Source organism: Neovison vison, chromosome 5, assembly GCF_020171115.1.
Source record: "Neovison vison isolate M4711 chromosome 5, ASM_NN_V1, whole genome shotgun sequence".
Classification (NCBI taxonomy): domain Eukaryota; kingdom Metazoa; phylum Chordata; class Mammalia; order Carnivora; family Mustelidae; genus Neogale; species Neogale vison.
In genome coordinates this window covers 58,338,955-58,363,170 of record NC_058095.1, presented here as the reverse complement: position 1 = coordinate 58,363,170, position 24,216 = coordinate 58,338,955, and the positions used below count along the sequence as shown (strand labels likewise).

Sequence of the window (24,216 nt, the reverse complement as noted above, 5' to 3'; positions counted from 1 at the left end):
TGTCCCAAACTTCTATTTTTACCGAGGTAGCTTCGAGATAGTTCTGTCACTCGTACGTGTATTTACCCATCTGATCCCATATGTAAGACTTTCTCAGTGGTCGAGTGATATCCACGTGCACTGAGACCAGACCCCCAATTTTTTTTTTTCCATGATTCCCCTGGTGGACTCTTCTCGGACTTTGAGATGGTCGGTGGGTGTTCAACAATGTTGTCACTGTAGCTGCTTGTCTGTGAGTCTGAGCCCACGGAGATAGAGAGCGTGGATGTGAGTTTCCGGGTCAGAGCGTTGGGTTCGTGTACGTGGCTGGTTCCAAACTGCTTTCTGGAGAGGGTTGTCCTCTGTGGGCGTGTAAGGGATGCCCGTCCCCTAAGCTCTGGTCCACACTGCGTGAGACCAGACTCCGCCATCCTCGCTGTCCGGTGAGAACCACTGTTTTGGTGGCGATGTACATTCCTTTTTGAGTGAATTGGAGCTTTTCGAAAATTGACTTCTCTGTGTCATCTGTGACTTTTTTCTGTGAACCGAACTGATGAACTCCTGTCCTCTCCCGTGTTTCTTTGATTCTGACGGATTGATTGACAATGGTGAATGATGATGGGTCAGGAAAATTAATCTCCTGTGGTTTGAATTGCAAATATTTTTCCAAGGTTGCCATTTACCTTTTTTTTTTTTTTCTCTTTATATTTCTTTCTTTTCTCTCCCCGCCCTCCCCGCCCTGCCCTGGCTTGTTTTCTTCTCGAAATGTTTGGTAGAACAATCTTTTCCTCTTATTATAAGTTCTTGGTTTTGTGATTTAGAAAGAACTTTTTCAATATATATATTTCCGATCGCATTTTTTCTTTGGCTCCAGGTTTAAGAAGTAAACGCGTGTATATTTGAGCCGCCAGGTGTTTCTTTGAACTCACACCACTGCTTTTGGCCTTGGTCCTCAAGTTTTGATTTTTTTGGTATGTTTTCATTTCTCTCGTACCGTAGGTATTTTGCTGTCCTTCTCCTAGTCTCAGTAATTAGCTTCTTATTTTCATTTCTCTCACATTCTACATAATCTCGCCCTTTGCGCTTTCTAGAACATTTCAGCCACGTTCAGAAGAATGTTACGTTTCCGCCAGCCAGGACCCTGCCTAGCAGTAGAGGTTTCTGGTCTTGCTGTTTGTGTCTCGGGTTGTTGTGGGTTAATCAGGTAACACGGTGTCTCAGCTCTACAGTTTGGAGTGACGCTGTGACAGAAGTGACCCATCCTCGTCCTTGGATCTCACTGTGAAAAATTCTACCTTTCCAGGGGCGCCTGGGCGGCTCAGTGGGTTAAGCCGCTGCCTTCGGCTCAGGTCGTGATCTCAGGGTCCTGGGATCGAGTTCTGCATCGGGCTCTCTGCTCAGCAGGGAGCCTGCTTCCTCCTCTCTCTCTCTGCCTGCCTCTCTGCCTACTTGTGATCTCTCTCTGTCAAATAAATAAATAAATAATCTTTAAAAAAAAAAAAAAATTCTACCTTTCCAAAACCCTGTCTGTGTGCCGGGCGCCAGGCCCTCTGCCTCAGGGTGTCCACGTCCAAGCCCCCAGTCTTCCTGCGGGGGGCAGGGGGGCGGGGCATTTCTGTACCCTTCACAGATGGTGACAGTCCTGGAGCGCTGGGACCCAGAATCCCACCATCTCTTCTTCCAAAGACACTGCTTGTCCCCATGTACCTGGATGGCCTGTCACGGGGAAGACGCCCGCTCTTTTTCCTGGCCTCTGTCCCTCCCTTCCCTCTCCTCCGTCCTCTTTCCCAAAGCCTCTGGAAGGGCACACCTCTGCGTCCTTGCGGGGCTGGATTGCGTTCTGTCATCATTGCCGTCACCGTAGCTCATGTTCCTCTTGGGCCAACTCCGCCGGCGTCCGCTGCAAACACTAGACATGTCGCGACTTCTCAATCTTCCTGTCACTCCGTGGACGTACCGTTGCTCTCCCATTTTGTAGGTGGTGAGCCTGAGGCACATAGGCAGGTTAACTGACTTGTCCACGATCGTACAGCTTAGCTACCAGACAGTGGAGCTGGTAGGACAGCCCGGATATTCCGGGTCCAGAAGCCGTGACCCTAATTCCTTCTGTTCCGAAGGGTTACCCTTGGGCTGGCTTCGTAGACAGAAGACACCGTCTCCTACAGCTACCCGATTCCAAAGCATGTTCTCAAGATCAGAGTCGACAAAGAGGGCAGTGGGGGTTTGAGTATTGTAGGTTTGTAGAGGGACATGCTGACCACCCCCCGCCGCCGTGGGTCAGGCCCAGGCTCCTGGGCTCCTGGTGGGAATGTGTTTGCAGTGACGTATGTACTCTCTTCTCTCCAAGTTAGTCCTTCTTGAGGTCAGGGACCCATTCACTGGTGATGGATCAGGACCCCTTGGTTGGGTTCTGTTCCTCGGGCTCCTCTCCCAGCGAGCGGGGTGGTTCGTCAGAGGGGGCTTCTGAGCTGGGCCCTGGGTCATGTGGACGTACGTCTCCCTGATTTCTTTCACTTCCCTTTCAGGATACACATGAGCCCCGAGGGATGTGGTTAGAGGTATAACTTTGAATCCGCGGCAATTACTAGGTTTAGAGCGAATCGGTTAGCTTGGGGCTGGCTCCCGAGTTTTGCCCATTGAGAACACAGACCATGATCCCTCCCCATCTCTGGAACCCCGTGACAATCAGAAAACCAAGTTTCTTGGGGCTGGCATGCGGCGGTCACACTTGAACCTGTTGTACGGTTTGTTTTCTTCCTCATTATAAGATGTTTCACGTGTATCTGCCTTCTGGAAAATAGTGGACCAGCCGTCAAGACTGAAGAGTTCAGTGGGTTTCACATCTCTCTTTTGTGAAATTAAATGTGGTGGGAAGAGCTCACTCCCTACCCCCCCATCCCCTGTCGCCCAAAGTGGCCACTGTCCCGGGCCTGGTGCGTAGCATACTTGTGTGTGTGTGTGAATGAGCCGCAGACCGTCAGACACATTGTTTTGTGTTTTGGAATTATGTTCCGGCACACGTACACACACATGTGCAACTTCCAGACTCTTCTTTAATGCTTAACTCCTTCTAAGTTGCTTATAACACGTTTTAACTGAGAAAGACTCTCTAGTGTCAAATGAAAGTGCCATCTTTAGAGAGGGAAGGATTTCTTGGGTTCATGGTAGGATTGGGGGGTTCCTAGGAGCACCCCCCACACACACACACATACTGAGAAACCTTCATCCTGAATTCTTGGTATCTGGGGTCAAGCTCAGATGGACACTCATGATCCAGCGGTTTCCCCTTTCCTTCGCTCTGTTCCCCCTTCCTCCACTTCCTGGTGGCCTCCGTGACCCAGGGAGAGGAGAAGGCATGGGGCACGGATGGGGCAGGGCAGCCATGGTGAGGACAGGACAGAGAGTGATGGTGGCTAATGATCTTTTCCAGGGGATGACCTCATGCGCTGCGTGGACCTCTACAACCAAGCCCAGTCCAAGTGGTTTGAAGAGATGGTGACCACCACGTTGGTGAGTGAACAGAGATGTGAGAGCTTGTCAATGCGGGGCTGGTGCTTAGGATACCCTGGGGGGAATGCTGGTGGGCGTGGGAGGGGGCAGAGGTGGCCACAGAAGTGCCCATTAGATCCTCTCCTCCACTGAGGTCAAGACCTTGACTCTGGGCCAGTCTGTGGATTCAGATCCTGCTTTGGCACTTCCAGCTGTGTGACCACAGGCAGGGGTTGGGTCTTATTACTGTTCTTGGGCTATCTCCGGAGGGGTCAGAGTTGACCAAGGATGCCTTCAGCCAAACATACGGTGGAGCCTTTAGGACAAATAGTCAAGTTATAGGAAAAGCGTGACCCTACCCACCCCCGGCAGCGTTGTCCGTCCTAGACAGAGGACACATATGGAGTGAGGTTGGATAGCTATTTAGAAGGAATGGGAGTGGAGGCCTCTGATCAAGGAGTGCAGGGAATAGGCATCAGACCCCCTTTTTTGTCTTCCTGAGTATTTTTTTAAAGATGTATTTATTTTAGAGAGAGAGAGCATGGTGGGGAGAGGCAGTTGTTGGGGGGATCTCAAGCAGACTCCATCCTGAGTGCAGAGCCCGACCTGGGGCTCAGTCCCACGACTCTGATATCTAGACCTGAGCCGAAACCAGGAGTCAGAACTGACTGGGCAGCGCCCCCCTGTTCCGGGCACCTCCCGAGTATTTCTTATGACGGGACAGCATCTCATCCTCAGTGCGCTTCCGTTGGGCTGGACAACAAAGTGTGCTTGGCACTTGGGCCAAGTCCCCTGCATCGTCCACTGCCCAAAGCCAGCCTCGTCCATCCGGCACAGGACAGACTAACTCTCTGCGTGCCCAGGTGTCCGCCCCCCGGAGCAGATGAGAGGCCTCCCCCAGGGACCATGACCTAGTCTTCCTCCTGGTTAATCTCCTAATTAAGCCCCCCGCTTTACCCTTCTTCCCAGTTAATCACCTGGGCAGTGACCTACTTGTGCACAGAATAGCAGCCTGATCCCCTAAATTCCAAAGATGCAGAACCATCTAGAAACCAAAGGACAAACCCTCTCTCTTCCATTTGACCATGGCCATCTGACTCCTCGCCCACCTGCCTCCCCTACCCCCACGTCCCCTGGCCTATTCTCTAGTCTGCGCTTGAACTGGACAGAGGAGAGGAAGCAGAGGCCCAAGGACAAAGCCCTAAGAGTCCGAGACACAGAATCTCTACATGTGACTCGTGTCCAGCCTGACGGGGAACCGGGGCCGGGGCTGCCCTAGGGCAGAATCCAGACCCTGGTTCGATCCCCGCTCCTCCCATAACGCCCTGGGCTTTGGGCAAGTGATGTCACAGATCAGAGGCTCTCTCTTAAAATGACAGAGGACAGTTAAGTAATGCACACGAAGCTCTTAGCACGCACTGCGTCCCGCAGAGCAGGAGTCGGGAAACCACAGCTGCTGCATCTCCCCTCTCCCAGCCTCTCCCCTGCCCCTTATCCCTCCCCCCTGCCCCCTGGATGCTGGGTGAGTTTAGCCCCCAGGGGTCCCCTGACACCTGTTCGAAGCAGGCGGTGACTTGTGCTGTGTGGCTAGGGTAGGCTGGGACCTGTGTGGGGGGAGGGTCCCCCACACTGTGGGCTCAGGCTCAGGGGTGTGTCCCGTCTCTCCCTTCCCCGCCACGCCGGGCAGGAGCTGGAGCGGCTGGAGGTGGAGAGGGTGGAGATGATCCGGCAGCACCTGTGTCAGTACACACAGCTGAGGCACGAGACGGACATGTTCAACCAAAGTGTGAGTCGCCTGTCCAGGGCCAAGACCAGCAGGACCCCTGTGGGAAGGGGTGGGGGAGGGGCGTCGGGCAGGGGCGAGCCGAGCAGCCCCTCCAAATGCCTCTGTCCTGATGGTGGGGGGTGGCAGGTGCATGGGCCGTGGGATGGGCTCATGGACCATCCTGGGCACCTGCGCGGGTCATCCCACGCTTCAGCTGTCAGCCCAAGGACAGAGAGGGCCGTGACAGTTACAAGAGCTGAGACCTTATCGCCTCCCCTGGCAAATTTCTTGCCAAAAAATAAATAAATAATCCAGAAACGTTCAAATTCCCTGAAGCTAAGTTCCATCGGCCCTGTTCTGGGATGTTAAGGTGGGGACAGGTGGAGGGGGTGGGTGGTCTCCGGGCCTGGAGCCCTGGGGCCCCCTGCCTAGTCATGCTGGCCCTCTGGCTCAAAGGCAGAGTGCAGTGAACGAGACGCACTGTGGGGACGAGAGCCCCGGGGTTCTCCGCTCTCACACCCCTGTGCACCGCCGAACCTTGTAGAGGTCTTTGTTGTCCCTGGCACGGCCGCAGGCTCTGACTGTGACCCCTTCTCCGTCCCTTGCAGACAGTTGAGCCTGTGGACCAGCTGCTTCGAAAAGTGGATCCAGCCAAAGACAGGGAGCTGTGGGTCCGAGAGCACAAGACAGGCAACATCCGCCCCGTGGACATGGAGATTTAGATGGGCACGCACGGCCCCGGGGGGTCCTGCCGAGGAGAGGGGCTGGGGGTCCCATGGAGAGGAGGTGGCCGCGCCCGCCACGGGGCCCGCTGCCGAGTACACCTGCCCTCCCACCCACTGTCCTGGTCCTGGTCCTGGTCTGCCGAGCCGGGGGTGATTCCACAAGGGAGGCCCTGCTGGGAGCAGCCAGTGCGCCCAGGCCGAGAAGACGGATCCACAGCCCTGCCCTTGTCCCCAAGGCGGAAGCCCCCCGACTCCTGCGCTATGTTTGCTGCTCCAGGGACACACCGAGGCTGGAGCTTGGTGGTCCCTGCCAAGCCCCGTGGGGGTCACCTCCCCACCCAGAGCCAGCCGTGTCACCCACGTGTGCCCCTGGAAGCCCCGAGGCCCTCTGTCTAGCTGGTCCCCTGTGTCCTGGGCTTTGGATGGTCGTGGGGGAAAGGTCCCTGTCTCCAACCAAGTATCACGATCAGAAATGTCGCAGGAAGGCACCACGCAGCTCAACAGCCCCCACACACCCAGAATTCTTTGCAGCCCAGCCCACCCTCTTCTATTTTTTTTTTTTTTCCTGTCGCATTCTGGGAGCTCACATCCTGGCTCTTGGCCCCTTTTCCATCATCTGGGGTCTTGGGAATAAGGCCTGGCCCCTCTCCGCGCAGACGGACCCTGCCTGGAGAGGTCGGGATGGCACTACCTCATTCAGCACAAGTCGGAGTGTTGAGTCACATCTCACACTAGGTCAGGCATCTCCTGTCCAGTCTCCGGGCTGGAGACCCCATTCCATCCCACACTTCACTGCTTCCTCAGGGAGGCTCCCGCTGCCCACTCCTGACCCCGTCCCAGGGTCCTCATGGGGCTGGCTCAGTCCCCTGTGGGAGACGGGTTGGGATGGCTCTCGGTCACCCCTGCCCATCCCCTGCAGAGAGCTCCATCTGCTTGTGTTTGGGGCGGGAGGGAGGGGTCCCCGTGTGGCTTTCTCTCCCTGCTGGGCATGCCACAAGGAGGGCAGGCTCTCACAGTCTCCGCGGGGAGTCCCTTTCCAGCCAGTGTCCTGCCACCCCAGCCTCATCTTGTCCTGCACGTTCCAGAGCCCCGCACGGAGCCCTGCTTGGTGCTGGTACCCCCTTCCCCTTTCCCCACCTCCTCATTCCTGGGAAACGCGGGTCTGGGCGTGACATGAGAAGCATTCAGGACACCGCTCATCAGTCCCTCCCTTTATAGAAACACAGCAAACCCTGCTCTCCATCATGTCAAACCCTGAGAATCCACACCAAGGGACCGGAAGAAGTGGTGACACCCCAGTCCCCGCCCACACCTCACACCCCGAAGGTGGTCACTTGGCCAGCAGGGGACAGATGCTAGCCCAGAACCCAAGCCCTGAGAACCCATCCTTCTTCACTCATCTTTCCTCTTGAGGACTCTGGACATCCAGCACCCATACGCCCCCCCTACAAGGGCAGGGTCCTAAGAGCACAACTTCTGGGTCCCTCGGTCTTCATGCCAGGAATTGATGATTCACTCATCTTGAGTCTTTTGGCACCTCTTTCTTTCGCTGAGACAGAATTAGGCTCTCACAGTTTAGAAAGATGCCCAGTGTCCTAGAGTAAGCCACACTTTGTCACTTGTCCTGTTGAACCATCCCAACCAAGAAGGTCAGTGTGGAGGTTGGATCTGTCCCTGGCAGGAAGGACCGCTCCTTCGGGATTGGGGGTTGGACCATGACACCAGCAACCGATTTTAGGATGTTCTGTCTTGGTTTGTCTATGAACAATGGGTGCTGGTAGGAGTTGCCTTGTGACCGAGTGGACTAATTTGTGGGTGATTTTCAAGTGTTCAAAGCCAATAGCCTTGTTACTAACATAGATATTTTGAGTGTGATACGGCTCATCGTTTTGTTTTTGTTTTTTTTTTCCTCACTCCCTTGCGAGGATTCCCGAGTCTTCTGGTCCTCCCTGAGACAGGGGGCAGGGGGCTCTCTTGCCTCTCCAGGGGAACCTGAATTGGCCCAGTGTGGGTTTTCTGAGGTCGTTCTCCCCACCCCACCCCACCCCCCACCTCTCAGCCCGAGCTCATTAGCCTCCTCACATTATTTTCTTTTTTCTCTGATCCTTCCTTCTTCAAAGAGCTTAGTGAGTTCTGGGGACAACACAGGGCAGGGGAAAGCCCAGCATCTCTCCTTTCTGCATAGACGTATGTTTTCTCCAGGAGTCTGGCAGGTCAGTAACCTGGACCTCCATGTACGAGCGTTCTTTGCAAAGTTGCGGTTTCTAGGGATTCTCTCTGTTGGGCTGGTAGACCTGCATTCATTTGTTCGTCCACTGAGCAGATACTGGAGTCAAGCCAGGCATCCTGTGGGCACAGAACTGTAGCTACATGCAGGACACATGCTCTTTCCCCGTCTCCTCTGTTCTCTGTGGAGGCGGGGGCTCTCTAGATCTCTCTGTGGAATGAGAGCATGGCACCCCTTCCACGTTTAACCCCCTCAGAGCCTGTCATCCTAACACGAACCACCACCGGGTGCTGTTTCCTGGCTGGGTGGAAGGTGGACCCTAAGGATGGAATCCCTTGGCCCTCACAGCCTGGATCCAACTCAGATCTCAGATTTCTCTCGTTTCATTTAAATAACTCTCCTCACTTGACAGGAAAGAATGAAGCCCAGGGATGCCCGATGAGCCCAGGGAGTGAGGAGCAGGGTCTGTTAACGGGGCTCCCACTCTGGGTGAACCAAGACGAGGCTGAGGTCTAGAACATCCCAGGCCTCCGGAGTAGCCCTCTATCCAGTTCCTTTATTCTTGTCAATGTCGGTGTTCAGGATAGAAGAGCGTGTGGCCGGGCTTGTGCGGAGTGTCTGGAATATTCCGGGCACATCCGTGGTCCTCTAAGAACAAGTGAGCCCCTTCTACCTGCCTCCTAGAAGACGTGATTGCACTTGATTTTTGTGGGGGGGCGGAATCTCTAAGATAAATGGTGTTCAAAGTGCATTGGTTGGTGCAGCAACCTCCAGGCAAAGCCTCTTGTTCCTTCCGTCACTTTTGATCAGTCTTGCCAAGCCCTGGACGACTGGACCACGAGGCCAGCTGCCCGTGGGACCACCTTGGGCCTTCTTTGTGTCCCCCACCCAGGGCCTGTCGGGCCGGGAGGATCTCTGCCCAAGGAGGTGCTTCTCCCCGGGGCTGGTTCATGACCGGAGCGAGCAAAAAAACAGTGTCCACGCTCACAAACCAGTGGGGAGGACGGCTGTTTCTCTTCCCTTTGTGAAAACCAATCAATTACTAGCTTAGTGGATGGGTACGAAAGAATTTTGGCGGAACCAAAGTCCCTTCTTGGAAATACAAGCCATAAACTTCAAAGGACGTCAAAGACTTTGGCTTGTTGAAGTGATTTTACTTCCAGCCGTGAGTGGCCTTGACAGGGAGAGTTTAAACAGGATTCTGCAGACCCACTGATGGTTAGGTAGGTAGGGAAAGCACTTGAGGCGTGTTAAGTGGGGTACAGACCAGCGTATCCCCTGAATCCTCCTGCCCCTCCCAGACCTACCACCTTGGTTTTTTGTTTTGTTTTGTTTTGTTTTTCAGATTGAGCTTTTTAAACATACAGTATTAAAGTTTACTGACCTATAGTGGAATGCACCCTATTGTATAGGGTTCCGTGAATTTTGACAACCCTGCAGTCTTACAACTACCACCGAAATCGTTATCCTGTTTCTCTCACGCCTGAAAATTCCCTTCCCCTCCTTTAAGAGCTGATCATCTACACCTGCTCCCCTTCCTGCCCCCCCACCCGGCGGCCCCCAATGGATTGTCAGACCCTATGGGGTTGCCTTTTCTAGAATGTCCTATGAAAGGAGCCCCTGATGTAGCTGTCGAGTCTGGCTGCTTTCCCTTGGCTTCATGCTTCGGGTCACCCACGTTGTGTGCGTCCCTAGCACGTCCCATGTCTCGTGGAATCGCACGCTGTCACACGGACGAACCACGGGCTTCCTCGCTTGTGAAATGCGTTGTTTGGCTTGCACGGCTGCCCCCTGTGCTTCCCAAGGTTCCTCCAATGCCAGCCGTGCCCACCATCGTTCTTGGAGCTCACACTTGCCCTCGTGGTTCATTATAGGTTTTTGTGCGGAAAAGGGCTGGGGGGTTGGGGGAGGGGTGCCTCCCATTTCTGCTGCATCCCAAAGCTTGCACCTTGGCTGGTAGATCCATGCATTCCTGGGGAGGGAGGGGGGCTCGCTTCAGCTCACACAGCCTTCGACTTCTACTGAGACTCATGAGGGGGTCGTGGAAGGTGAATGGACAGTGCGGGTGGAAACGCAGAGGGCAACCTTGGGCTGGCCATGACCTCTCCCCGGATCTCTGTTCCTCCATCAGCAGGCTGCAGCTGTGCCTTCTGGTGTCCCCAGTCTCCTCCAGCTACTGCTCTCCCTCCTCCCCTTCTCATTTCTCCAGGTCTGTACCCGACACTATCATGCCTGCCCTGAGCCCCATCGGCATGCTTGTGCATGGTGATGTCTGAAGTCCTCCCTAGAGGGATCCCCTGGTGCTTCTCTCGTTTAGACATGAATGGAGCTAAAATTAAGAGTTTCCCGAGCTGTTGAGAATGAGGGAGTTCTGCCTAGGTCCCTGAAAGGAACACTTGTACGTCATTACCTTCGGGGTCTCCCCGCCAACCCCGATCTTAGATCTCCTGTCCTGAGGTCTATTTCCAAGGACCAAGGCAAGCAGGATGGAGACAAAGCCTCTTCCCATGAGCTGCTTGGCACTGCTGGACCCTTGCTGAGCTGGTGGTCACACGGAGCCAAGCCTGTGCCTGCAGCCCCCGGGATGGGGAGGGAGCGGCAGATGGTGGCAGAGATGAGCCCGAACCCAGCCAACCGGGCAGGCAAGGAGCATGATCTCCAGGTGACGACTCCTCCCAATCGGGTCTTGATGGTGCCCTGCTAGAGGAGAGGTGAGCCCTTGGAGGCAACCAGGTAGCCCTCCGAGCCAACGGAAGACATTCCTGGGGCCAGGCCAGGGGGAGAGGGGTGGGCCGTGGAGCCCAAGTCTACAGGACCCCGTTCTTGGGCACATCTGAGTTGAGTTTTGCCAGGGATGATTCTTGGCCCCCGCCCCCATGGGAGTATTACTTCTGTCTGGCCTTTTCCTGAAGGTGAAGGACCCCCGCTCCTGCTGCAGCAGGTCTGGGTGAGAATGAGGTGACAGGAACGGATGTTCTGTTTTCCCTAACCCTTTTGATGCTGGAGCTTAGAAAGGAGTCCTTGTTGGGAGGTGCCTCTGTGAGGGGGCTGGGGGCATCTTTGGGTCTTTCTTTGGGTGTGGTTTGGGGGACGCTGATCCCTTGTGTTGGAGGGGCAATTCTAATAGGATGGCAGTGGTGGGTCTCCAGAGGGTCTGGGCACACAGGTGCCAACATGGGGATGGAGAGGGAAAGCATTCGGCGCCCGGTTAAGAGCACTGGACTGGCCCCGGTCCACCACCTCGTGGGTCCTGTAACCCAAACTAAAGTCACGTTCCCTCCCGGGACCTCCTTACTCCCTCTGTCTGTCAAGCAAGCGGAGACACACCCTTTCCAGCATCACACGCAGCAGACCAGCTGCTGGGAGCTGTGGTCTCCAGGCCGCCGCCGTGTGGACCCAGGAACAGACATTCAAAGGGACACCAGCCACCCTTGGCGACGGGGTCCCAAATTTGCATCTCTTCCCTTCCCTGAGGAAGGAGATGATAGCGGGGTGGGGTAGGAGGGTGGGGGGGGCAGTCCTTTCACAGACGAGCACATCAGCAAACCCTATGACAGTGGGATTTTCTAACAAAATAAACTTGCTTATTTGGTCTGTTTTCTGTAACTTTTGCTAAATACTTTATACATTTTTAATGTTAAAAAAGCCGTGTCTCCTGCCAGCATTCCTCATCCCGGTATGAATGTGTTTACTCCACATTGTATATCTTTCCACCCTCTGGCTGCCTAGATCAGTAAATAAAATTGATGTACTATAATTTATAAGTAACACTGTTGAAACTCCGATCCCTATAGAGGCTGTAACCTGCCCTTCCCCCTCTCCCCCCCACCCCCACCTCCCGTAACAGCATTTGTGTGTATTAATGCTAAAGAATTAAATGTTTAAAGGGTTTAAATTTTGAAGGCGTTCGCTATATATACTTGTTTTGCATTATTCTAAAGGGTTTTCAGGAAGTGAGATGCTCTCTCGTTTCCCCCCCCCCACTTTGGCTCTGTGTGTACACTCAAGATGGTTAGACTCATCCCATGTAAAATAAACTGTCTGGAGACACTGGGTCCTGCTGGGTGACCCTCCTTCCTGGAGGGACTGTCACCCTCTCCTTTGTATAAATGGTCTCAGCAGTCCTCCAGGCTCCCAGGGGTGGCGATAATTTTGTGCCTGATGTCTTAGCTGAGGGCGTCTGGATGTGGACCCCCCACCCACCCACCCACCGAGATGGGTACCGTGCTGCTAGACCCACACTATCTGGCCCCTCTTGGCCCCCTCCCCTTGGCGACTTCTGTCCCTGTGGACGGACAGGGATCTTGGCGGTTCCCTCTTTCCCCATCCGACCATCCATCCATCCATCCATTTATCCATCCGTTCTTGCAACAATTAAGCACCTACTACATGCCAGACACGGCTTTAGGTAGTGTGAACACATCAGCGAGTGGACCAGATAAAGAGCCCCACTCTCCTGGAGGTAGGTGGCTTTCTAGCAGGGAGAGAATCCCTGCTAGAAAGTCCACAGAGTAACTAATCCAGCCTGGGTGACGAAGGTGTTCAGTGTTAGGGAGAAAGAAGGACGGGGCAGGGTATAAGGACGGGTGGTTTCAGGGAGGACCCTGGGTAAGATGCATTAAGTAGGGCAGGTAGGCAAAGGCAAGGGAAGCAAGGGCAAAAATGAACTTTTGGGATTTCATCAAAATCAAAAGCTTTTGCACAGCAAAGGAAACAGTTAATAAAACCAAAAGACAACTGACAGAATGGGAGAAGATTTGCAAACGACATATCAGATAAAGGACTAGTGTCCAAAATCTATAAAGAACTTAACAAACTCAACACCCAAAGAACAAATAATCCAATCAAGAAATGGGCAGAGGACATGAACAGATGTTTCTGCAAAGAAGACATCCAGATGGCCAACAGACATATGAAAAAGTGCTCCATATCACTCGGCATCAGGGAAATACAAATCAAAACCACAATGAGATATCACCTCACACCAGTCAGAATGGCTAAAATCAACAAGTCAGGAAATGACAGATGCTGGCGAGGATGCGGAGAAAGGGGAACCCTCCTACACTGTTGGTGGGAATGCAAGCTGGTGCAACCACTCTGGAAAACAGCATGGAGGTTCCTCAAAATGTTGAAAATAGAACTGCCCTATGACCCAGCAATTGCACTACTGGGAATTTACCCTAAAGATACAAACGTAGTGATCCAAAGGGGCACGTGCACCCGAATGTTTATAGCAGCAATGTCCACAATAGCCAAACTATGGAAAGAACCTAGATGTCCATCAACAGATGAATGGATCAAGAAGATGTGGTATATATACACAATGGAATACTATGCAGCCATCAAAAGAAACGAAATCTTGCCATTTGCGACAACATGGATGGAACTAGAGCGTATCATGCTTAGCGAAATAAGTCAAGCGGAGAAAGACAACTATCATATGATCTCCCTGATATGAGGGAGTGGTGATGCAACATGGGGGCTTAAGTGGGTAGGAGAAGAATCCATGAAACAAGATGGGATAGGGAGGGAGACAAACCATAAGTGACTCTTAATCTCACGAAACAAACTGTGGGTTGCTGGGGGGAGGGGGGTTGGGAGAAGGGGGGTAGGGTTATGGACATTGGGGAGGGTATGTGCTTTTGGGTAAATTGGAAGGGGAGATGAACCATGAGAGACTATGGACTCTGAAAAACAATCTGAGGGGTTTGAAGTGGCGGGGGGGTGGGAGGTTGGGGTACCAGGTGGTGGGTATTATAGAGGGCACGGCTTGCATGGAGCACTGGGTGTGGTGAAAAAATAATGAATACTGTTTTTCTGCAAATAAATAAGTTGGAAAAAAAAAAAAGTAGGGCAGGTAGGGACAGCCTTGTTCGGAAGGTGACGCTTGCTCAAAGGCAAGGGGACCTGGGGTGGGGGGTGGGGGGAGCCCAGGAGGTAGCTGCAGGAAGAATGTTCCAGGCAGGAGATGGCTGGGTTATAGGCAGTGGGGGTGGGGAAGGGACACCTACTGGGTTGGGGGCAGCGAGGCCATAGTGGAGGGATGGTGGGGGTGGGGGAAGCGGGCCCTTGAAGGGCTTTCACGCTGGGGGGTCCAAGCCAAGGGGCATGGGGCCTGACTTCGTGGCTGGAGGGCTGGCTGCAGGACTGCTGGGGACAAGACGGAAGCAGGCAGGCAAAGAAGCTGGGCCGAGAGGGGACGATGGTGCCCACAGGTCACGATCACAGAGGAAGGGGGGGCGGTTCAGGGTCTGGATGCGCTCTGAAGGTAGGCCCAACATCTCGACAGATTGGGGTGGGGCGTGACAGGGGTTCCCGAGGATGACTCAGGATTTCCGCCCAAGCCACTGACAGGATGGACTGCCGTTTCCTGCAACGGGAGGACCGTGGGAGGAGTGTGCCTTCCGATTCTCCGCCACCCAGCCACCCTCTTGTACCCCCTTTCTCGGCTCAGTGCACACTGGGGTTCAGGCACTGGTTCCAGGCCACGGGAGGAAGGGCAATCTTGTCCTTCAGCCCAGAGTAGGGGCAGTGAGGGTGAGCGCTGGGGAATGGCCCAGGCTGGCAGCCCAGACTGAGCTCCTGGCTTGGTGGTGGGGGGGTGGAGGGGAGGGGACAAGGCCAGCGCCTGAGAAGAGACCACATCTCCCCACAGTGAGGCCGGGAGGGGGTGTCACAAACTGAGGTCCTCTGTTGGGGGGGGGCGGGCTTCCCCCTAGCAGCCTTCCTTTGGGGGTCTGAGGAGAGTTTATGGCCCCAGCTCAGACTTAACAAATCCGTTCACAATACATCATCTCCAACAACTTGTTTGGCTAAGAAGCATAAGTATAAACTCTCCCTCTGATAGAAGATGTTTATGCAGGTTTTCAAACAAACCCCCAGGTCCTGACCCCTCTCTCGGCAGCATCAACACAGCTGCCTGTGGTCCCATCCCGGGGCCGGGCCCCTCCGGGGCACAGCAGCCTGAGGAACTCCAGCCTAGAGTACAAGGCTGCTTCCCACCTGGGGCTGGCTCCTTCCTCCTTGTCCTCAGCCAGAGCAGAAGGCCCTGGGGTGGGGGTGGGCGGACAGTATGGGGAGGGGCAGCGGAGGAACGGAGGGGAGAAAGGGGCGCTCTAGCTGCCTCCTGCATTAACCCAGGGCCCATCCCCTATCTCGTTGCCCACCTGGTGACCCCAGGTCCTCACCCACAGCCCCGTCACTCAGGCCTCCTTGAGAAAGGAGTTGTTGTGATGTAGTAAGAAGACCCTGAACGGGGAGCCTGGCCGACCAGAGCTTTCCTTCTGGCTTTGCCATGTAGCAGCCATGGGACGCCAGCAGGCTGCCTGCCTTTTGGGGATCCATGCCTGTAACATCAGCCTCCCCCGATCTGCAGACTCGGTATGGACAGGCCCAGCACCAAGAGGCACTTCTTTTTTTCTTTCTTTTTTTTTTTTTAAGATTATTTATTTCTTTTATTTAGAGCATGCAGTGGGGGAGGGGCAGAGGGAGAGACTCTCCGGCAGACTCCACAATGTGGGGCTGGATCCCCCCCACCCTGAGATCATGAGCTGCGTGGAAGCCAAGAGTCAGTCAGATGCTTAACCAACTGAACCACCCAGGCGCCCCACCAGGGGGCGCCCCAACCACCACGGAGACAAGGGGTAAATCCCCAGGGCCTCACCTTTCATGGGCTGGGGTGGGTGGGTGGGTTGGTTGGTTAGTTTCTGAGTGTGGTGACAGTCCTTTTTCAACTGTTCTTGAGAATAAACGCTTTGCTACAGGATACTGGAAGTCTAAAAAAAAGAAAGGTCTTTTATTAAGAAATGATACGCTCTCACAAACTGATGGGGAAAAAAAAGGAAGTACACACAGACACTGAAACACACACACACCCCTAGTATTAAGGCCTCCTGAGAAAACCTCTGGAGCCACAGGGGTCAGGACTGAAAAGTCTAGAACCACTGGGCCATACTCCTGAATGACCACACTCAATGGCTTTGAACATGGGCAGCCCTTTCCGTTAGGTGCCTCGGGCCTCACTATTCCCCACTGACCCCAATTCACCTGCTTCACTCATCACTCCACCTGCTGGCCCCCCGCGGGCCCTTTAGGTTTTGATTTCCGTCCCAGATGAACAATACCAACAACTACCACGTCTTTAGCACCGACCATGTGCCCGTGTTCTAAGTGCATTGTACATATTAGTTCAGTTTAGCCTCAACGTGACAGTGAGGGACAAACTATTATTATGCCTGTTCAGTCAAAGAATATTCACACGGGGGTTTCCATCCTGCCCGGCACGCTGCTGGCAGTGGAGATGCCGCTGGGAACAGAACAGACAGATTCCCTGCCTTCTCGGAGATTTTGCTGGGATGTGGACACACACAGCACACAGGTAATTCAAAGAGAGTCAGAAAGTATACCCGAGAGGAAGAAAAATCAAGCGGGGTTGGGAGGTGCGGATGGTTGGGGATGGGGGTGTGCCGTTGTAAATGGAGTGGTCAGCCCAGGCCTTGCCGAGAAGGTGACATCTGAGGAGGTTGAAGGATTAGGAGAGCATTCTAGGCAGAGAGAGGGTAAGAAACACACCTAGGGGGCACACAGCCAGCAAGCAGCAAAGCTGGGATTGGAACCCGGGCTGGGTCCAGAGCCTGGCTTTGAATGACTATAGTGTAGAGCTCAGTTCTTGCCCATGGGAGCCTCGGACTTTGTGGGGGGAAGACAGGCTCGGAGCAGCGTGGTTCCCGGAGAGCTGGAGTAAGGGAGAAGGGACGGACACAGGGTAACAGGGAGGGCCAAGGCTATGGCTCTGAAACTTCTGACCTCCTGTCCTGTCCTCCCCGAAGGCCAAGATGGATTGGCCCCCCCTGCTGTCAGCACTTTCTTTTAATCTCAGGGGGGGTTTCTTGGAGCCCGCCCCTCCACCCCCACCCTGGCCCCTCCTCCCTCCAAGTACAGGGGTGAAGCAGCCACAAATCCTCTAATCCGCCAGCACCTCGGCGACCGTCTCCAGCAGCAGCCGGCCCTCGGCGGCCAGGAGACCACGTCCCTCCCACCCGCCGGCCCAGCCACCGCTGCCCGGCCGGGCCCGCGCGGCCTCACCCATGGGGAACAGCAAGAGTGGGGCCCTGTCCAAGGAGATCCTGGAGGAGCTGCAGCTGAACACCAAGTTCACAGAGGAGGAGCTGAGCTCCTGGTACCAGTCCTTCCTGAAGGAGTGCCCCAGTGGCCGCATCACGCGGCAGGAGTTCCAGAAGATCTACGCCAAGTTCTTCCCCGAGGCCGACCCCAAGGCCTACGCCCAACATGTGTTCCGGAGCTTCGACGCCAACAGCGACGGTACCCTGGACTTCAAGGAGTACGTCATTGCCCTACACATGACCTCGGCAGGCAAGACCAACCAGAAGCTCGAGTGGGCTTTCTCCCTCTACGACGTGGACGGCAACGGGGCCATCAGCAAGGGCGAAGTGCTGGAGATCGTCATGGTCAGTCTCCGCCTCCGCATGGCGGGCCTGGGCTCCGCTGGGGTCTGGGGTCCTGGACATGGTGGGGCCGGGGCTGGCCAGGCGGAGCTGGGGGATGCAGGCACTGGGGCTTCCGGGCTCCAGATGCATGGGGTCTCCAGGACACTGACTCGAATGGAGGCTGGTCACTTCCCCACAGCCTCGCCTTCCTCCTAAAGAAGAATCTGGGTATTTCCTGTTAACTACATAGTGTTTTCTCCCTTCCCTTCCTACCTTCCCTCCTTCCCTTCCCTTCCTTTTCCTTCTTCCCGTCTTTCTCTCCTTCCCTCCCTCCTTCCTTCCTTCCTTCCTTCCTATCTTCATTAAACTGTCCTCCCAAACCTCCAATGGCACAAATACATATTCTTCCACAATTAGTTTTAAGTACATGTTTCCAATACAGAGTAGAAAGAGGCTAATTTTGGGGGCCATGAAATGTGGGTTCCCAGTCCTCACGGTCTTCATTGGCTGGGGCAGGCCATTTCACCCCCCGGGCTTGGCTTCCTCACCCGCCAGCTCCGGGTTCTGGACTGAGCCACAGGTTCCTTGCCGGCCCGCGCTTCCAACACACCCTACTTCCTGTCCCGACGGGCCCTGTGTCAGATCATTTATTGTGAAGACTTTAGGGGTCTTGGGAAAAGCTTTATTTAAGAGGTCAGTAATTTGTGAAATGTGGCAGTGTATGAAGCAGACAACTGGCATTGCCCTTAATCCCACCATCTGGAGGGAGCTACTGTCAAACCTGTTGCTGTTTATCTTCCTGGCCCTTTATTTGTATATAAATTTAAAAAATAATTTCGGAGCTGTGACATAGCTGACCTTTTTTCAGTTGCTGTTTTATGTTTTCGCTATGGAGGTATCTTCTTCTTCAAAACCATCTTGAACTGCGGCTTAGCATTCCGTCTCATGGAAACGCCATAATGTTATTTAACCAGCTCTGTATTTTTGGACAATTGGGACGTTTCTGGGTTTTTTTGTTTTGTTTTGTTTTTTTCTGAGGTCATTTGTATTTCCCTTCACTTGGTCTCTTTTCCTGGCATCTCTGAGCAGCCCCCACCCATGTCCTTGCTCCATTCCCCTAATTCTCTTCCCGGTAAGAGGGGAGAACGTCGTTTGTGTTTTATCTCATCTTTTGGTGCTTTTGTACACCTGCTTGCGTTTGCACGGTTCTCCCCCTGACGAGGAGAGACCACGGACCAAGTGGCCAAGCAGGCAGCCTATGGGCAACAAACTTGGCTAGGGCCTCCCGTAAAGGGTGGGAAACGTCACCTGCATCTGGGCACACCACACCCCCGGACTGGCAGGTGGCCGGGGACAGGGAACACGACCTCAGAATCCCCTGCAGGATGCCAGACCCAGCAGCGGCTTAGAGCTGGTGCTCCCTGAGGAAAAAGAAGAGGAAGGGGAGGGGCAGGGAGGGGCAGGTCCCATAGAACCCAGGGGTGAGGCAGCGCAAGATGATGCCCAGGCTCTGTAATTCACTAGATCACAGGCTCGTGGCCCCGGGAATCCGACGTTATGGGTTCTAATCCCAGCCCTGCAACCAACTAGCTACCTGGTCTTGGAAAAAATCTCTGAGGCCCAGAGTAGGGACCAACGGCTCCTTCTCCCAGACCCTGACCATCTGTCCTTGGAGTCAGAAGGCAGATGGAGCAGCCAGGCACTCCCAGGGTTTAGCCCTGGGGCGCACGAGGTTCCCCTGGCTCAGGACCGAGAGAGGCATTAGGGGAGTCACCCCCTACACTTCATTGCTGGGCACCCCTGGGCTCTGAGCGCTGCCAGCCCAGCCTGCCGCCCAGAGCCACCAACTTTGCTCCTCTTGCTATAGCATGGGGGCGGGGGGCTAGTTTCACAGGCATTCCTGCCCCTGCCTGAGTATCCACAAGCTGTTCCCGACTCCCACCCAGCACGCCTGTCTGCACCCCGAGCTTGCCCCCACGCTGAGCGTGCAGGCTGGCACAGGCTCGGGACCACCGTCTGAGTGCCTGGCCACGCCGGGAGTTACTGAGCTGGTGGGATCCTCGTAACCTGGAGCGCGGAGGGCACACGGAGACCCCACCTTGTCCCTTTCCCTTCCCCAGCCCCTAGGGTTCCCTCCAATGGTGTAGGCTGAGAATGAAGGTTCTAGAACCAGCCTGCCTGGGTTAGAATCTCTGCTCCTCTGCTTCTAGCCGGGGAGACATCTAGCCGGCCGGTGTGCCTCAGTTTCTTCATCTGTAAAACGGGACTGATAATACCCATCTCATAAGGTTGCTGCCGGGGGTGACATGTAAAAAGGCTTAGAAGTGTGGCGTGGGTTAGGTTTTGACGAAGTTTAGCCGTTATTACCGCTGGGGGACCCGGCTGGACAACTGAGGCACGACCCCGACCCCGAAGAAGCTGGCTGATAGTCTAACACTTCTGGGCGGTAGCGTTCAAAGTAGTGGTTCCCCAGCTGCCACCCTGGGGGCTGCTGTGGAATCATCGTCATCATCATCATCTGTTTCTTACCCTCATTTTTTTAATAAAAGGGAAGTAATGTGTCTATATGGACAGGAAATTCAAAAGGTACTGAAAGGGACAAAACATCTGTTAGCAGATGCCTTCACCCCTCCACCCCATTCCCTGTCTCTTCTGGGGATCTCAAAAAGAAGTGCCCTGACCCCACTCCCCTCCCCCTAGGGGCAGCCCTGGGCCTGGGCATCTGCATTTTAGCCTCTGCCACTGAGAGGGCAGGTAGGGGCATGCCCGGCCCCTGCTGCTCCTTCTGATAATTTCCTCTTTCTTTGGTGCAGGCTATTTTCAAAATGATCAATCCTGAGGACGTGAAGCACCTCCCGGAAGATGAAAACACGCCAGAGAAGCGAGCCGACAAGATCTGGGGGTTCTTCGGAAAGAAAGATGATGGTGAATTCTTTCCCCTTTCACAACCTTTGGTTTTACAGTCATAGGCTCTTTCCCGGAGACCCCAATGAGACTGGTCCTCCGAGGACCAGTGCCTGGGCAGGACCAGGGACACTTCATCCCAGCATGCACTGAGGGGCTGCCTGAGGTCCTGGGGTGCCTGGGGGGTTGGGATGGTAGGGGTCAGTAAGCAGACAGGCCAGTTCTGCTGCTGATGGGGACCAATGCCACATTCCCTTTGCTCTTCCAAGTCCATCACCGCCTGAGCTCTCTGGGGCAGAGGAAAGGCCCTGAATTCTGGAGCACTGGGGAGGGAAAGGCAACTTAGAATAGCGTCAGCATCCAGGGAAGGCAATGGTCAAAAGTCAGGACCACAGCTCCGTAGGCTTGCGTGCACGTGTGCTGGTGGGGCTGGAGGCACAGCAAACCACTTTCTGTTTAAACAGATTGCTCATCCATCCTAGATGCTGGGGTGCACTTTACTTGGTTCCCAGAGTGCTTTCTGCATAGCTGGGACAAGGCAAACCTCAGCGCGGTCTGTGTCTGGATTAGCATCGAGTACAAAGGAAGTGGGATCTCAGTTTACCTGCTTTTACTCCAGTGAGTTAGGCTGGGTCCCCCTGAGAAGCAGGGAGGTTCATTGAAGGAGGGCCTGGATGTTGGGGGAAGTGGGGAGGGAGCTGGAGGAGCCTGGGAACACCCAGACTGCAGAGCAGGTGGGACCCTGGGCACAGAGAGAAGCAAGGACAGAAGAAGACTTGAGGCTCCCACCCTTGTGGGAAAGCTTTGGCAAAGCCCCCAGAGGCATCCTCAAGCCCCCTTCTTCCAGGGGCCAGCCTGTCTCGGTCAGCCGCCTTGGTCCGTCTTGGACTGGGAGCAGCCCGTGGGGAGCTGGTCTCTTCCTGGAAGTAGCAATGGATTCCAGAACAAGGCAGCTGGTCTGCTGGTCTGCTGGGGCTTGATGGTCATGACCAAGGCAGGGAGGATACTGTAGAAGGGGGTGGGGTTGGGCGGGGGGAGAAGGGGGCTGCAAGCTCACATGACCATCAGGGCCCCCGGAGGGTGAAGGGAGAGGAACCCTCTGATGTGGAGGGACTGGCCAGTCGTGGACAGTGGACATGTGGCCTGGTGGTTTCCTGCTGGTTGTTGCCACGTAGGGATACGAAACCTACTGGGGCTTCATCACCTGGTTCTCTAACAGAGAGGTTGGCGGGAGATTTTGAACATCTGAAGTGTCTCACTCTAGGACCTACATATTGGCTCCTTTTGTGATCTTGGGGTCTGGCCTGAGCAGGACGGTAGCTAAGGGCCGGTACAGATGGCCTGGGCTCCACTAAGCTGCAGTCAAGGAAGAAGGCTGAGAAGCAAGGAGCTCACTGTCACTGGGGCCAAACCTGGGGGAGGCAGGGGAGGTCTGGGCAGAATATTTAAGGAGGCACTCATTCTCAGCTGCTACTACTGGGCTCGCACCTCCCTGAAAGTGAGCACCGCCTTAATTTTTGCTGGGTAGATGCAGTAGTACCGGCCCTGATGTTACCCCCCCCCAACACCTTGAGGACCTTCCCTCCTCCTCCCTTGCAAACTGTGGCATACCTGCCCCCCCAATTCTGGCTCTTTAATCCAGGTCTGGCAGGCGTCAGGTCCCCTGTTCTACTTGTTAACCTGAAAACTGACCCAGGTAAAAGTCAGAGTCAAGGGAGACCAGGAGACCAGGAGACCGGTGGTGTGTGGGGGCTGCTGTCTTCAGATGTCCCCTCTGGAGACGATGCCTCACTCCCCAACTGGGCTCTGACTGTGGGAGTTTCAAGCTCTGTGTGAGGCTGATAGAGCAGCTGGGGCTTTAAAACCCAAATTTTACTGCCCCGACCAGAGCTGGACCCCGGAGGGATTAAGGATGTCCAAGTGGAAATCCAGTTGGGTTCAGCTAAGCTTTGTTAAGCTTCTACTATGTGCAGGCACTGTGAGCATCACTGTAAGCAGAAAGGAGCACCTGTCTCTTTCCAGAGTTATTTGGACGTGCAGCTGTCTTCCCCATCAGACCAAGAGTCTCCCCAGGGGCGGGGTCCTTATCTCACTCCTTCCTGGGCCATCTCCTGCGGTGGCCTCAGCCCCCAGCACAGTGGCTCTGGCACAGAGAAGCTGTCAGTCCTGTGCTGGGAAGGAGGTAGAGAGACCGCTCTCCACAAGCCAGGCTCTCTCTGGACCACACCGAACCCCTCATTTTTCAGTCCCTACTCCTGGATGGATGTTGTTTCCCCTCCTCCATATCCATAGAGATTATTGGCTCTGCTTTGTCCCCCAGAAGTTCCCCCCAAAACTCCAAGCTTCAGCACTAGGGTAATAGTCAAAATATTTAAGAACCTGCGGGGGCAAAGGCGCCGACCAATCAGAAGAGGCCGTCACAGAGGTTATTAACCCTCTCGCTGCTGGTTGGTGGGGAGGTCCAGGCGTCCTGGGGAGGAGCTGGGTATGCAGGGGCGGGGGTGGGTAACCTGGGAGGACACCCGAGACTCAGTGTTTTCATAACAGATACCTCTGCACTGGGCACCCTGGCCACTGTCAGCCTCGCCACAGCTTGAAACAACTGATCCTGACTGCGACCTTTCCCCCCCAAATGCACAGATAAACTTACAGAGGAAGAGTTCATCGAGGGGACCATGGCCAATAAGGAAATTCTGCGACTGATCCAATTTGAGCCTCAAAAAGTGAAGGAAAAATTGAAGGAGAAGAAAACCTGATGTCCACTGCTCGGCCCCGCCCCCCCCCCCCCCCCAGCACAGAAACCCCGGTGAGCATGTGAGCACGCCCCAGGGGCCAAGGGGGCTTCCTAGGCCTTAGCGTCCCTCCCATTTTATCCCACCTCCTCCTCTCCCCTGCCCTCGGCCCAGGCCTCCATGATAATCCCAGGATTAGGTCACAGGAGTCCTCAGTATCACCCCCGTGTAAGCTCCTTTGTGGGTTGCTGGGTAAGCAGTTTCCAATAAATGTGAGAGGAGCTGGGTACCCAGCTGACCCGTCATTCTTGAACTGGAAAAAGAGATGTTTTCCGATGGCTCAACCTCAGAGACGAGGACGAATTGCCCCTGCAGTCATGGACCAGGGTGGTGGGACCAAGGTGAAAACTGGAGGCTGCACGGGGTGGGGGTTGGGGGGTACTGTGGACCTAGAAGAAGCCACTCCAGGCAGTGTGGTGACCCTGGAGATGTGCCAAGTGCTGCGGGAGGGGCTGGCTCCTTCAGAGGGACAGGGAAGGTGTTCCCGGATACACCGAAATTAAGGCCCAGTGGACTGCCCGTCGGGGGGGGGAGTGCGGGGAGCACGGTGACCCAGAGGGCAGCCCACAGAGACCCTGAAGGAGGAATGAGCATGCCCAGTTCTAGGGTAGAAGGCCAGTCCAGCGGGAGAGTAAGGGAGGAGCCTAGGAAGGAGCTGAGGGAGGAGGGAGAGCCAGCTGTGAGTTACCTCTAGAAGGTAAACAGGGACCAGACCATGCCAGGCTTTTCTGCAGCCCCTGGAAAGATGGAGGTTCCTTATGGGGGTAGTGGATACCATTATGGGGTTTGAAGTAGGAGGGACTTCTGTGTGTGGTGGAAAGAAGTCAGAGAGGAAAGGCTGGGGGCAGGGAACCTGGAGACTAGCTTTTATAGTCACCCGAGGGGTCCT

The 24,216-nt window shown here is 54.8% G+C and overlaps 2 protein-coding genes across 6 annotated transcripts in view; both read left to right on the top strand.

The window, feature by feature from the left end:
- Positions 1-7,833, top strand: part of GAS7 (growth arrest specific 7) — a 191,359-nt gene extending 183,526 nt beyond the window's left edge. For all 5 annotated transcript variants that reach the window (XM_044249090.1, XM_044249092.1, XM_044249094.1 and 2 more), the window contains exons 12-14: positions 3,410-3,489; positions 5,156-5,254; positions 5,842-7,833. In XM_044249090.1, coding sequence (XP_044105025.1) covers positions 3,410-3,489; positions 5,156-5,254; positions 5,842-5,955 — 293 coding nt within the window. In that variant the 3' untranslated portion in view covers positions 5,956-7,833. The remainder of the gene's footprint in view (positions 1-3,409; positions 3,490-5,155; positions 5,255-5,841) is intronic.
- Positions 7,834-17,271: 9,438 nt separating this feature from the next.
- On the top strand, positions 17,272-23,301 carry RCVRN (recoverin). Its single transcript, XM_044250616.1, has 3 exons — positions 17,272-17,652; positions 20,445-20,556; positions 23,176-23,301. The coding sequence occupies exons 1-3, from the start codon at positions 17,272-17,274 to the stop codon at positions 23,289-23,291; spliced, it is 609 nt and encodes a 202-aa protein (XP_044106551.1). The 3' UTR covers positions 23,292-23,301.
- The last annotated feature ends 915 nt before the right edge of the window (positions 23,302-24,216 follow it).